We start from the raw sequence: 14,406 nt of genomic DNA on the forward strand, positions 1-14,406 counted from the left end.
GCGCAAGGTTCCCGGAAGCAGCGGGGCACAGGGGGCGGGACCCTCGGGGGCGGTGGCGCGGGGGGCGGGGTCCCCGGCGTTGGGCGGGCGCGGGGGGCGCGGCTTCAGGGACTGGGCGGGAGGCGGGGTCGCTGGGGCCTTGGGCGCCGGGCTCCGGGCCGCGGAAGGGCGCCGTTCGCGGGGCGGGGCGGGGCGCGGGCGGGGAGTGTCGGGCAGGCCGGGCATGGCGTCCATGGCGGCGGCGATCGCGGCCTCGCGCTCGGCCGTCATGAGTGGGAACCGGCCTCTGGACGACAGGGAGCGGAAGCGCTTCACCTACTTCTCGTCGCTGAGCCCCATGGCCAGGAAGATCATGCTGGACAAGGAGAAGATCCGGGAGAAGTACGGGCCCGAGTGGGCGCGGCTGCCGCCCGCGCAGCAGGACGAGATCATCGACCGGTGCCTGGTGGCGCCGAGCGCCCCGGCGCCCCACGACCCCGGGGACCCCGAGGAGCTGGCGCGCTTCCCCGGCCTGCGCGGGCCCACGGGCCAGAAGGTGGTGCGCTTCGGGGACGAGGTAGGTGCGGAGCGGGCCGGGCTCCCCCGCCCCCCGAGGCGCCCCGGGCCGGGCGGACCCCTGCCAGCTAGCAGCCGCCCCCGCCAGGCGCGCGGGCAGGGGCTGGAGAGGAGAAGGCGCAGGAACCGGGGTGGGTGGGCTGGGGCGTCCCGGAGCCGGAGGTCTGGGGCTGGGGGGCTCCCCGGGGGAGTTCGTGGAGGACCGCCGAGAGAAAGAAGGAGGTCATTCCAGACCCACCATCTGGAGCTGCCCCGCCGGGCCGCAGGGGACCCGAGACTTGTCAGACCAAAGTGCCAACAGCAAAGGATTTTAAGCCAGGCAGGCCTGGGTTCTGGTCCATTCTGCCATTTAGCTCTCTGGCCGTGGGTGACCTAACCTTTTAGAGCCTCAGTTCCCCCCGGGAATAATAATACCCACCCCAGGCCTGCCAGGGAAGGCAGTCAGCCTTTTATACATAATAATATTAATATTTGTGATGAGTTGTGTGCGGAGAGTGAAATTGTCCAGCAAGGCAACAAGAAGGAAGAGGTGCCTTCCAAGATTAGGAGGCAAAACCCAAAGCCCTAAGATGTTTCCGAGTGAGCCCGATGTGCTGCTTAGTTTTGGGAATGAGTATGGTGGCCTCCTTTTTCCAGTGAAAAACGAGGGATCCGTTCAAATGAGCTGTCGCAAGCCTTTGGTACATATAAGGGCATGCCTGGGCCTCTGACCTAGACCCTCTGCTGGGACTTCTAGAGGGCCGGACATCGTGGAGCAAGAAACACTGAAACTAGAAAAAACTCAGGGGTGACCCATACTAAGTCACAAAGGCCTGAGTGTCCTGTGCTTCTCCGAAAGTCGGCCTTTTCCTGGAAATGTGTTTAACTAGAACCTGTTTGGTGCCAAATCTGCGGCTCTTTGGCCTTTCAGGCTCAACTTTTGTGGGGAGGGTCAAAGTCCAAAGGAGCCAGCAGTATACAGGGAAATCCGCAGCCCTGAGAGCTTTGAGGCTGCAGGCAGGAGGGGCTGGGCTTGGAGAGGTTTTCCAAGGAAGTCGTAGACTGTGGAAGGAATTCTAGTTGAGGATGAAGTTTTAATCTGATTTTCAGGCGTGGGTGTGCTGAGACGTTTATTAATACAAAATGTTTGTGGTTATAAGCCCGCTTTCACGTGGGGGAAGTGTGAGAGGGCAGAACTATGCTTCCAACATTGCCTTATACTGACAGAATTAAAAGAAGAGTCTTCCATGGAATTGAAACTCTGAAGGCTTCGCCAGGAAAAAACGAGGGTGTGGTAACGGAAGAGATGAGAATATAGGTTTAAGATGTAAGCCCAGAGCTGAAGCATTTTTAGTGTGAAAATATGCATCTCTCTAAAGACATTCGCAGGGTTGGGGCTCAGATTTGGGTGATGGAAAACAGGCAGCCCCTCTTTGGAAAAGTCACGAATAAATAAACCGTGAGAAGAAATAAACCTGCAGGTACTTACAGATGTTGCAGGGTCCCTGTCATTCTCCCTTAGCTTGCTGTCCGGCTAAGAATATCCACATGCCCGTTCACCATCCAAAAGCCCGTGCCATGTAAGGGTCCGGTGTGGCTGATAAGGAAAGATGTGGCCAAGTGAATTTTGTGCTCCGATTCCTTAACTGGGTGCCGGACTGAGCTGTTTGCGAATTTGTAAACGCAAAGCGATTTAACGGCCAACAGAACTTTTTGCTGTGGGACCTGCACGTCCTTCCAGGAGCCCAGGAGCCCTGATTTTCAGAATTGAACTCAGCTTTGCAAAACGGGTTGCGAGTACGTCCTGGAATGCCTCTGACCAACCTTTCAGCATGGATGGCGGAGAGACAGTGAGTTTGAGGACAGGTACAGAGGAACCTTGCCCAGAGCTTTTTTTTTTTTTTTTTTGTCTCCCCCTGCCCTCCTGCAGTGGCTGTGTGATTTCATCCCACTAGGGAGTTTAAAATGTGTTACCTGGACTTGGCAAGAGGTTGGCACCAAAGTGGAGTTGGTGGTCTCGTGCCCAAGAGGAGGGTTGTACTTGGAGGAGGGTTGGCTCCTGCGCACAAGGGGCGATGATAAGGGAATGTGGCGGATGTGGCGGGTGACCCCTCGGTATAGGCTGCTGGACAGAGTGGCCTGAATAGGTGGCCCCAGGTTTGTCCAGAAGGGCCCTGAACCAGACTGAGTCAGGCACCCTGTCCCTTCCTGTTTGATCTGTCCTCAGATGTAGTCCCTGGGGCCTCCACGGCCAATCTGGCAACAGAGGATGCACCTCCTGCTTTAGCCAGCATCTGACCTTGGATGATAAGCAGGGTGGGCCCCGTAGATACTTGGGAAAGACCACCTGGGATACTGGGTTCTGAGGGCCTTTGCTAAGGCTGTAATAGAAAGCGCCTGGGCTTGGTTGTGAGTCTTGGGTTTGTTTTGGCTTCCATCTACTAACCTTTTGACTGTGGTGAACCCCTAACCTCTCTGAGCTCCTACAATGGGAAGAACATTAACGGGATGATAATAGAGACAGTGTCTAGGAAAGGCCTGTGGGATTAAAACATGGTTGCTGCTGGTGAGAATATGAAGGTTGTTAGCTGTTGTCTCTCCGTGTCCGCTTTTGAAAATCACTGTCATGAAATCAATAAATTCCTCCCGTTGCAAAGCCTGGAGCTGGCCACATAGAGTCCCACGTGAGAAGGAGCTCTGCCCTGCTGAGCTCTAGGGATGGGCCTCGGGGCACATACTGAAAGCTGGGCTTGCTCTGTCCACAGTGTGGCCGTGATGTGCCCTGTTTCCTGATCAGCAGTCACACCCGCCTCAGACTGGGCCCCCCTTTCGGCCACCCCGAAGGACCAGGACGTCGCCTGTTTCTTTGAGTACTCTCTCCCTCATCGCCAGTAACAGTTCTGTGTCCCACGCAGCAGCATTTGACGTCAGATCATGCCCATATGGCCTTCAAATGGGACTGCCATCCAATCACTGTTACGCGTTGAGGGAACAAACGAGTGGAAGCTTGCTTGGGCTCAGGGCTCCGCTCACGCGTCCAAGTTGCCCATCTGGGGCCGCTCTGTGTAGGACAGATGTGGCAGCGTGCCATCCGCATGTTCGTTTTTACCCTCGCTCTCTGTAAAGTGAGGAGACCAGCGTCCAGGCCCAGATCCACCCTTGCTTGGAGGACGCACCTGCCGAGGAGAGGGAGGCTGGCTGCCTTTGCGCGTTGAAGCCGTGGAGGGTCCTGTCGGTTTCTTGGTTCTTAGCACCTTGGCAGTCAATTGAGTGCCTCTTTCCCAAAGCCCAGTGTATTAGACACTAGAGCCATTCATGCTTTAGGGACGCTTGGTCTTCCCCTGATCTTCACCAGCTTTTTTCGAAATCCCTCCACGTGAACATATGATCTCAGTACAGCTTCAGTGCAAGGCTGCCGGCCCCTCCTGCCCCCCGGTCATCTCCCCAGGCCCCTCCTGTGCAGAGAATCTAGAGCTGCTGCGGGTGGAACAGTTAGTCTCTCCGCAACAGAAGAGGAGCCGCTGGCGTCCCCATACCCGGTTCTGGCCCTGCCGTAGCCGGGCTGCCCTCTTAGGGCGCGGTTCTCCCTCCACCAGGGAGCAGCTCACCGGACTTCTCTCGGGTTCACAGGCCTTGCTTGGAACAGACATGGACGTTGAGGCTTGACCTTTGGGTCAGGTACTTGGTCTGAACACTGAAGCATGTTTGCGAATAGATGCTCTGAGCGGTCTCTACTTTCCCTGGGCTTCTCAATTACGGCGTTCTTCTTCCAGCAGTAAAAGTTTTGGGAATGGCTTGCTTTGGGAGATGAAAAGTTTTCATTTTAGAGGGATTCAGCCATCACCCCAGTCTGCTTCTGCCGCCTTCTGTTATCAAATAGCAAAAAAAACCCCCAAAAACGGAGAAACAAAAAACCCCGAAAAACGAAAACCCTGACTTTTCAGGCATGCGTCGCTCTCTGCCCCTTGCTCCTACTCCCGGACTCTTCCACTGATCTGAGCACGTTAGTGAGAGACACAGGGTTCTGAGCTCTATGCCACGTTCTTGGCTCCCAACAGACCATAAGCAAGTGAACTCAGAAGTTTGGGCAGCCGGGGTATTGGCTTCTCAGGGACCTGCTTGCCTGTTTCACTTCTCTGTAAAGTAGGTGGGGCTGGGCAGGAAGCGTGTTTCCCTATGCCGGCCCCAGGGACCCTGATCTGGATGTCGCGTGCTGTAGAACACAGGCTTTAAGCCCTGGGGCCAGGCATCTCTGTCCCCTGTTCAGCAGCTTAGCATGACCCGCTGCTCGCAGAAGGAGGTGTTCTCTAGCACCTGCATCCCTCCCCCTCCTGCAGGAACCTGCAGGCTTGCTGGCGGCACTTTTACTCCAGCTGGCCTTCACCTCCTTTTCTGGGGCTGGGTCTTGGCCTCCCTGATCCCCGGATACCCTCTGCAGGCCTCTGAAGGCCCCGTGGCTTTTCCCATGCCCATCGCCCGCCCGGCTTCTGCTCCCAGCTGGCTGACGAGGCACCTTGCCCTGAAGCGCTCAGGAGGCTGGGGGGTCAGTATGGCATCCCCCAGTCCAGCAGACCTCGCTGAGCCGCTGTCATCCCGTCCATGCCCTTAGGGCTGCCTGCCAAGGGCCACCTTGCCCCCCCTCCTTAGGGTCCAGGCTGGCCAGCTGTTTGTGTTTGAAAATAAACTAATTAAATGGGTATACAATTTCTAAAATAACGACCCTGTGTGTTACTGTTAAAAGTTTCAAGCAATGCAGAAAGAAGCAGCATTATGAAGCAGAAATTGGTAGTGTCCTTCCAGAACTTTCCTCACTTATTCAGTCTTCGTTAGATTTGAGTTTGGTTGGATATGTGGCTTCCTGATGCAGGACCTGTGACATGTGAGGTCACCTCTTCCCCGTTCACTTCAGCAGCTTGGCTTTTATTTTTCAGCCTTTGGCACAAAAAATGAGAAATTTGAGAGTTCCTTTCTCAGCGTTTGGACTTGTTTTCTAAGGAAGGCGGAATGTGTAATTATGATTCCCACCTTCTGTCTGGCAGATGCATGCATTTTTTAGAAAAGATGACAGGGTGGACCTGGCTTTTCGTGTCCCTGCGCCTGGCGTCTGTGCCTGGCTCCAGGTAGCAGTTGAGAACACGGCCATCCTCAACCATCCAGTTGAGATGGTGAGATGGTCCTCTGCCCAGAGCAGCACCTGGCCTGGGACTCTGCATAGCTGGGGCTCCTCGGGTTGGGGGAAGTGTATTGAACAGGTGGCCTTGGAGCTGAGGCAGCAACACAGGCTACCCCTGGCGCCTGTGGGTGTGTGGCCCAGTGGCTACCAGGGAACAGGTTTTGCAAAGAAACGACTCGCTCCTTGTCTTGCAGGGAGGGAGGGGCCAGAGCTGGGAAGCCTGTTGGCAGGTCTGGAGTCATCTTATAATTGATGGGAGTTACTTTTACACTCTAAAATGAGAGATTTCCTTAGTACCAGAAAAAGTACCCATTTCTCAGAAAAAGAAATCAAGGCCAGACCTGTCTGTTAAACTTCTGGCTCGTTCTCCTCTTCATTTCCTTAGACCTGTCCCCCACCCATCCTCCCATCACTACCTTGGCATGTTTCTGCTGAGGTCTGAGGAGGCCTGAGTTTCTGTATTTGTATTCATGGTAGAACCTGCCCAGGAGTTAAATCATAACTGCTTTTCTGTTGTTGGAACTGCCCTTTTGTACTTCCGGTGCTGGCAACCCTCTGATCTCAGCAGAATTAAATATACTGCAAGTCAAAGGGGAAAACATCGATTCCATAAACATATAAACAATAGTCCCTAAGAATAACCAGTTGGTAAAAAAAAAAAAGAGCATATTCTTCTTCTTCACTCCTCCCTTTTTTTAAGTAGGCTTTATTTTTTAGAGCAGCTTTAGATTCCCAAAAACTGAGCAGGAAGTACAGAGAGTTCCCATACACCCCTGCACCCCGTGCACAACCTCCCCCGGGATCAACACCCGCACCAGAGCCGTGCATTTGTGAACGACCAGTGAACCGACACTGACACATCATGGTCACCCAGAGCCCGGAGTTTACACTTCACTCTTGATGTTGGACATTCAGTGGTTTGGACAAATGTATGAGGACACAATTCCATCATTACAGTACTGTACAGAGTATTTTCACTGTCCTAAAAATCCTCCGCATGCCTCCCGTTCATCCCTCTCTCCCCTCCAGCCCCTAGCAACGACTTAACTTTTTACTGTCTCCACAGTTTTGCCTTTTCCAGATGTCATATAGTTGAATCCTGGAGCCTTTTCAGATTGGCTTCTGTCACTTAGTAATATGCATTGAAGGTTCCTCAGTGTCTTTTCATGGCTTGACAGCTCATTCTTCCTAGTGCTGAATAGTATTCCACTGCCTGGATGGACCACAGTTCACTTAGCCATTCATAGCCGTTCACCTACCGAAGGACATCTTGGTTGCTTCTAAGTTTTGGCATTTATGACTGAAGCTGCTGTAAGCATCCGTGTGTAGGTTTTTGTGTGGACCTAAGTTTTCAACTCATTTGACGAAATACCAAGGAGCATGATTGCCTCCCTTCTGTTTTTAATATGCTCCTGTGAATTTGACGTACAGACCCACACTAACCAGATCAGCAGGAAGAAGGTGCTGCGGGCAGGATGTGCCAGGAGGCCCCGGCCAGCCGACCTCACTGAGGGATGAGACAGTCAGCAACATGGGGCAGCGTCGTCTGTCCTGCTCCCGCAGGCCCTGCCATCCGAGCTTCATTTCTCTAGCTTAGAGTATTTCAGAGTTTACATTTCTTACTTTTTTTTTTTGAATTTTATTTTATTTTATTTTTTACACAGCAGGTTCTTATTAGTTATCTGTTTTATACAAATTAGTGTATACATGTCAATCCGGATCTACCAGTTCATCCTCCCCCCTACCCGCCCCCGCCCCCCCTGCTTTTCCTGCTTCGTGTCCATACGTTTGTTCTCTACATCTGTGTCTCTGTTTCTGCCTTGCAAACCGGTTCATCTGTACCATTTTTCTAGATTCCTCATATATGCGTTAATATATATTTGTTTTTCTCTTTCTGACTTAACTTCACTCTGTATGACAGTCTCTAGGTCCATCCACGTCTCTACAAATGACCCAATTTCGTTCCTTTTTATGGCTGAGTAATATTCCATTGTATATGTGTACCACAACTTCTTTATCCATTCGTCTGTCGATGGACATTTAGGTTGCTTCCATGACCCGGCTATTGTAAATAGTGCTGCAGTGAACCTTGGGGTGCATGTGTCTTTTTGAATTATGGATTTCTCTGGGTATATGCCCAGTACATTTCTTACTTTTAAGCCAGGATGCCGCTGTCTATCAACCAGAAACTCCCCTCATTTATGGACTTCCGGAAACCAGTGACAATGTATGGTTCCAGTGAGCACTGTTGCTGAATCACTCAAGAAAAATCAGATCTATTTCTGGGGAGCTTAACGGTTGGGATTCTAGCTTTTAGAGACTCAGCCCTCTAGGTGGCAGGAGAAATTTAACAAACAGTGCGCCATATTCTGACTACCACCTAAGAGTGTTTATTGTTTATGGTTACATACTAAGGGCATGATTAGAAATGCTGTTGCAGTAGTTTTACGTAATCTTTGAACTCTGGGAAGAATGAAATGAAAGCGGCCTTTAAATGTGATTTGCTGGGCCCTTGCTGTGTATTAGGAGACTGTTTGTGTGCCTTGGTTGATTATACTGATGCGCAGAACGTAATTCTGCCTGCTCCACAGTTGGGTGGGTGAGAGCCAGCCCAGAAAGCCTTGGGCTCCTCGTGAGAGCAGCCTGAACCCAGGTTGGTTTAGTAGAAGTCCTTATTTGGGGATGATGAGAGTCACCTAGCAGTATTTATTGAGGCCACCTTGGCAGGTGGAGTGGCCTGGGAAGACAGAGGTGGGTCCCTGAGCCTGGGATGTCAGCAAGTGCAGCCTGTGTGGCCAAGTGTCCCCAGTGTGATGAGGCAGTCAGGTGTCCTGTGGAGGACTGAAGTAGGTAAGCTGCCCAAGGGGAACGGCTGCATTAGGATTACCTAGGCAGTTGTTGGTTTTCTAAAGCTGTCAGGTGGGACCCACAGATTCTGCCTATTAAAACAGCACTCTAGATGATTCTTTTTTTTTTTTTTTTTTTTAATGTGGGAGTTCTTGTCCTTCTAGATGAACTTGTTAATTCATTTGGTGGAATCTTTTTTTTTAATTAATTAATTTATCTTTGGCTGTGTTGGGTCTTCGTTGCTGCGCACGGGCTTTCTCTAGTTGTGGCGACCGGGGGCTACTCTTTGTTGCGGTGCGCGGGCTTCTCATTGTGGTGGCTTCTCTTGTTGCGGAGCACAGGCTCTAGGTGCATGGGCTTCAGTAGTTGTGGCACACGGACTCAGTAGTTGTGGCTCGCAGGCTCAGTAGTTGTGGCACATGGGCTCAGTAGTTGTGGCTCGCGGGCTCTAGAGCGCAGGCTCAGTAGTTGTGGTGCACAGGCTTAGTTGCTCCGTGGCATGTGGGATCTTCCCGGACCAGGGCTCGAACCCGTGTCCCCTGCATTGGCAGGCGGATTCTTAACCACTGCGCCACCCGGGAAGCCCCTAAATGATTCTGATTTACAGCCAGACCTAGAACCTCTAGGCTAGGGGTGCTCTTCAGAGAGTCTTGAGTCTGGTGCCTGTGAATGGTGCCGGCGTGGACCCAAGACCAGTAAGGACCCAGGAGGTGGTCATCCCCTCTGGCTACCTGGGACAGGTGTGCCAGAGAGAGGGCATCTGCAGGAAGGTACAGTTTGTTCAGGTTGCAGAATGATCCCCAGTCTGTCCCTCAGAGAGGCCCAGAGTGGAAGCGAGACTTTCAGAGCGCTGCAGGGGTCTCAGAAGCAGTTCTTTTGACAGTTGCAGGAAAGGTGCCGCTCCCGTCTGCGGGCTGCTGGTGGCCTGGCTCTGTGTAGGGGGAGCTCAGAGCTGCTCTGTGACGCCCGTGCTCCTGGCTCCACTTGCTCAGGCTGACCTGTGGCCGCACTAAGGGACACCCGCTGTGGGCAGTGCCACTTACAGGTGCTGTGCACCTCACACGCTTGGGACGCGATGAAATTCACCAGCCCCAAAATTGGAAAGAAAGTTATGAAAGAATAAATGGCCCGTTAGTCTCCAACTTCATGAAGAGGAAAGGCTAATATTTATAACATTTCACGTTTGAAATGAATTCTAAGCCCAGAATTTTTCATTTTAGAATAATTTTGGAGCAGTCCTGACTTTTACAGAGGAATCAACCAATTACAGATGAGTTACTTGTCACCAAATAATTTCCAAAGCAAAATTACCAAAATCCTTAAAAAATTTAAGAGTAACAATTACATTTAGTGTAGAATATAGTGAATTTCAGTGTGTTTGATATTGGTGCAGCTGTGGTGTTGGGAAATGTTTAACATCTGGCTCCAGGGCAGTGAGGGGGGCAGCCCTGATGTGGAGCGCCTGCTGGTTGCCATGGAGATGCTCCCCCAGGGACTGTCCAAGCCCCCAGGTAGCTCACTGCATCAGAGCCGGTCGGGGAGGTGCAGTGACCCCGCTGTGTGGTGTTATAGATGCACTTTCCATCTTGCAGGGGCAACAGATGTAAGTAACCTCAAGAGCACAGATAATAGCAAGAGGGACTAAAGTAATTAGGAAATGATGTTTTTAGCATTTGTTACCTGTGTCAGGTTTTTTTTTGGGGGGGGGGAGGGGACACTTTTTTGAAGAATAGATTTTAATTTTTGGAGCAGTCTTAGGTTCCCAGCAAAAGTGAGTAGAAAGTACAGATTTCTGACCTACCGCCTACTGTCACACGTGTGTACCCTCTGCTACTACCAACACGCCCACCAGAGTGGAAGATTTGTTACAGTGGATGAACCTACACAGCATTGTTGCCCAACGTCCATAGTTTCCACTGGGGTTGACCCTTGCTGTGGTCCATTCTATGGGTTTTGAGAAAAGCATCCATCGTGACAGTATGGTACGGAGTATTTCACCGTCCTGAAAATCCTCTGTGCTCTGCCTAGTCAGCCCTTCTTCTGTTCAACCCTGGTACCCACTGATCTCTTTATTGTCTCCATAGTTTTACCTTTTCCGGAATGTCATAGAGTTGGAATCATATCATACATATAGCCTTTTCAGATTTTTTTATTGTGGTACCATATTCATAACATAAAATTGACCGTGCTAACCATTTTTAGGTGTACGGTTAGTACAAGCACAGTGTTGTACAGCCATCACCACTATCCATGTCTAGAACTTTGCAATCCTGATGCCGTTTTGCATCCAACTGCCTGGAAAGCCTGTGCTTGTCCCCAACGCTCTTTGTGGCTGGCGTGTGCAGCCAGTGGCTGACATCAGAGCTTCAATCACATGTTTGTTTGGCATGTTTATTTTTGTTAAGTGCTTTACGATTATTTTTTTTATGAGCTCAGAACTGCAGAAATGTAAGGAATTTGCCCCTTGACTCCGTTTCTTGCTGGAGCAAACAAAAGATTATTGACTTGACACCAAGCTGGGGAGAAATCACAGTGCACCCCCCTCTGTCTGCGGCCCCCTTGGAATTTCAGCCGATCTGGGCTGCAGCCACTGGAGCCTGCTGGCTCACCAAGCTCCAGGCTACATCTTTGTTCCTCAGAGTCTTGCACTCATTCATCTTCCAAAGCCAAAAACCTTCCTACTGTGTTCTTTGCAGATTTCAAAGGGACTCAAGCTGCATAATTAATATTCAGAGGATCGATCGTATCACATGAGAAGGGGTGTCCAGCTCCGGCGTGTCCTGCTTTTGGCCAGTGGCCCTGCTCCCTTCTCTGCCTCTGCCTGCCCATTGAATCTCCACATGCCTCCTCTGTCCCCTGAGGTGGCCACTGGGCTGTCCACCCCCCCACCCCGCCTCCCCATAGAGGGAGCACATTTACCAGTTGGTTTCCCTTTGCCCTTTTTCCACAGGTCCAAATCTAGAACAAAGGGAACATACATTCCATCAGCCTCCTTTATTTTTCCCATGTGAAAACAAAGTCCTTCTTGTTTTATTGCTTCTGAGAGGAACTTAGAGGGTCCTGAGATCACAGAATTTTAAGGACTTTCAGGTCATTGAGCTCAACTGCGCTCTTCTCCCACGCCCTGACCACACACACAGAGACCTGGATGCAGGAGCCCCCTCAGCCGAGACTTGTTAACTCACCTTTCTACTTTTGGAGGGACACAGTTTGTAAGTTGAGGAGTACACTTGGACTTAACTGAGATTCCCAATGGGAGCGTAGTGGCCCACGTTCCCTCTCATTTTTAAAGTTTTGCCTGACAGCCAGGAGTGATAGGAGACATAGCTTAGAGGCCAAGGCTGGGGATGGAGTCGGTACTGAAGGAAGTGGACCCTCTGCAGAACTGGTCCCCCTCCTGGAGGAAGGGGAGGGGAGCCAGGTAACCTAGCTCTGGGGCTAGGGAGTGCCTCTGGGCGCGAAGACATCATGTACCTGGGGTGCTTTATGCGAGGACAGTCTCAATTCAAAATATTTTATCCCATTTTCAGTCTGTATCGCCCAGGATGTCCCAGTTTTTGGTTCAGAAAATATGATTCCCCAGCAGAAGCTGGGCACACATGAGACGTTTGCTAGTATAGGAATACAGCTGGCGGGTTGGAGGGGTGGCCTAGGAAAGGCGATCTTACAAACCTTTGTTCAGGTCAGTGGATCCAAGGTCAGATTCTCAGTGACTGTTTTGAAGGGCTCCTTCTCTCCTGTTCTGCCTGTGAGGGTCAGAGGGATTTCAGAGTTTTCACTGTAATTAGGCAGTTGCATTCAGTTGGCGTTTTCTTCATTGATAGGCTGATCGCTGCCTTTCAGATCTCTGGCAGGCACTTAGGGGGATGGGGGAAGGATGCTCAGACAGTACGGGTGTTGACTGGCAGATGATCACCCGACCTTCTTTTCCTCTGTTACCTCATTTTATCCTCACAACAGCCCCGCAGGGGAAGCGCAGTTCTCCTTTTGCAGATGAGAAAACCGAGGCTCGAAAGGCTAAGTCATCTTCCCCTGGCCGCGTGGCTAGTCGCTGGCAGGGCTGAGACCTGAGCCCGGAAGCCCTGTTTCCTTTCTCCCCAGCCTCCCTGTCATCGAGTCCGTCCTGGGGCTCCCAGGCATTCATCCAATGTCTGTTTGGCAGGGGACGGGCGTGCCTGGCAGCCACGGCCAGCAAAGTGAGGGGGGAGCCAGACCCAGAAGGTCAGCACATTCTCTGCAGAGCGCGACAACTTCAGGCTGGTTTTGAGCCAGGACTTGGGATTCTTCTTGCTGAAGTTTGGTTCCCCCATGGCCTCGGGTGGTTGTCTGCGCGGGGTCCCTTTGGGTCTGGATTTCAGATTTATTCTTGAATTTTTATTTCAGGACATAACTTGGCAAGATGAACACTCTGCCCCTTTCTCCTGGGAAACGAGGGTAAGTTGGGTTAAATTTAGATTTGTTTGTCTTCTTAAAAAGCGTGGCGTCCTTAGGTATTTTCCGTTCGGCCCTTGGTGGGCTCCGAAGGCCGCGGGCTGCGGGTGATGCGCCCCCTGCCGGTGGGAGAGGAGAGGCGGAGGGGCGGGGCCTGCGCTGCGTTGGGCTTGGTGATGGATGGAAGCGTGGCGGTCGGCGCGCTGGGCACGGTCGGCGGGCGGGCGGGGTGCCCTCTGCCCGGGGCTCCCCTGTCCTGGGAAAGCAGTGGGGCGGGGTGGTTAAGAGCTGCTTTTATTAAAGTGAAATCAGAAGGGCAGCCGAGACAGGAAGGTGGGTGGATGCGGAGACAAGGCTGCAGACGCATCAGAACTGCCTGCAAGAGTCACCTCAAAGGCAGAGTCCTGAGGGAGGAAGGGAGGAGGGGAAGAGTGCCCTTTGTACCCTTTGAAGCTGGACGAGCCAGTGGATACAGATGTGCAACCCAGCCTGGATCCCTGATGCTGGTCCCCAGTCATTCGTTTATTGCTGTTAGTGTTACTGTTGCCAAAGTTGCTTAAGAGTATCAAGCTTGGGCTTCCCTGGTGGCGCAGTGGTTGAGAATCTGCCTGCCAATGCAGGGGACACGGGTTCGAGCCCTGGTCTGGGAAGATCCCACATGCCACGGAGCAACTGGGCCCATGAGCCACAATTACTGAGCCTGCGCGTCTGGAGCCTGTGCTCCACAACAAGAGAGGCTGCGATGGTGAGAGGCCCGCGCACCGCGATGAAGAGTGGCCCCCACTTGCCGCAACTAGAGAAAGCCCTCGCACAGAAACGAAGACTCAACACAGTCATAAATAAATAAATAAATAAATAAAAGAACGTGAATTTCTTAAAAAAAAAAAAAAAAAAAGAGTATCAAGCTTAGCTGGGTTTATCCATTTCCCCATTCTCCCTAGTTGTCCCAGTACAGGTGCATTAGTAAGTAGCGCAAAATGACCAAAAGGCAGGTGTCTCAAACCCAAGGAAAAGAAGGAAGAAGACCAGGATTCTCTGAATTCTACAACATTCTCTGCTGTGTGTTGGAGGGTCCTTTCCCTAATGGGGGTGACCAGGACGGCTGTGTACCTGCAATAGGGCTTAGGCTTGAGGTTGGATCAGGGCTTTCAAGCCTTGACACTTGAAGGGGCTTGTTTCTTGGTTTTTCACTTGTGCCTACAGTTGCTCATCCCGGTAGAAGCGGGGTCCAGGGGGCTGTAGGGAGGGTGGGTCAGAGCGGGATGCGGCAGTGGGGGGGGTCTGCAAGCCACCTGCGAGGCCCTCACGTGGGGGTCTGTGTCTTAAAATGAGGGATTTGACGAGGGCTCAGATGGGTCAGGACAGCCGGTGGTGTTGCCCACAGGCGGCACGGTTGGTTCGCTGATTGATTGCCCCAAGTG

General features: G+C 52.0%; 1 protein-coding gene across 2 annotated transcripts in view; it reads left to right on the forward strand.

Moving 5' to 3' along the window:
• Positions 1-195: 195 nt before the first annotated feature.
• Positions 196-14,406, forward strand: part of C16H1orf198 (chromosome 16 C1orf198 homolog) — a 35,113-nt gene continuing 20,902 nt past the window's right edge. Inside the window, exons 1-2 of one of the 2 annotated variants that reach the window (XM_036828516.1) lie at positions 196-556; positions 12,938-12,988. In XM_036828516.1, the coding sequence (XP_036684411.1) occupies positions 224-556; positions 12,938-12,988 (384 nt within the window). In that variant the 5' untranslated portion in view covers positions 196-223. The remainder of the gene's footprint in view (positions 557-12,937; positions 12,989-14,406) is intronic. The other variant, XM_036828517.1, reaches the window with a different exon arrangement.

The sequence above is a fragment of the Balaenoptera musculus genome, chromosome 16 (genome assembly GCF_009873245.2).
Source record: "Balaenoptera musculus isolate JJ_BM4_2016_0621 chromosome 16, mBalMus1.pri.v3, whole genome shotgun sequence".
Classification (NCBI taxonomy): Eukaryota; Metazoa; Chordata; class Mammalia; order Artiodactyla; family Balaenopteridae; genus Balaenoptera; species Balaenoptera musculus.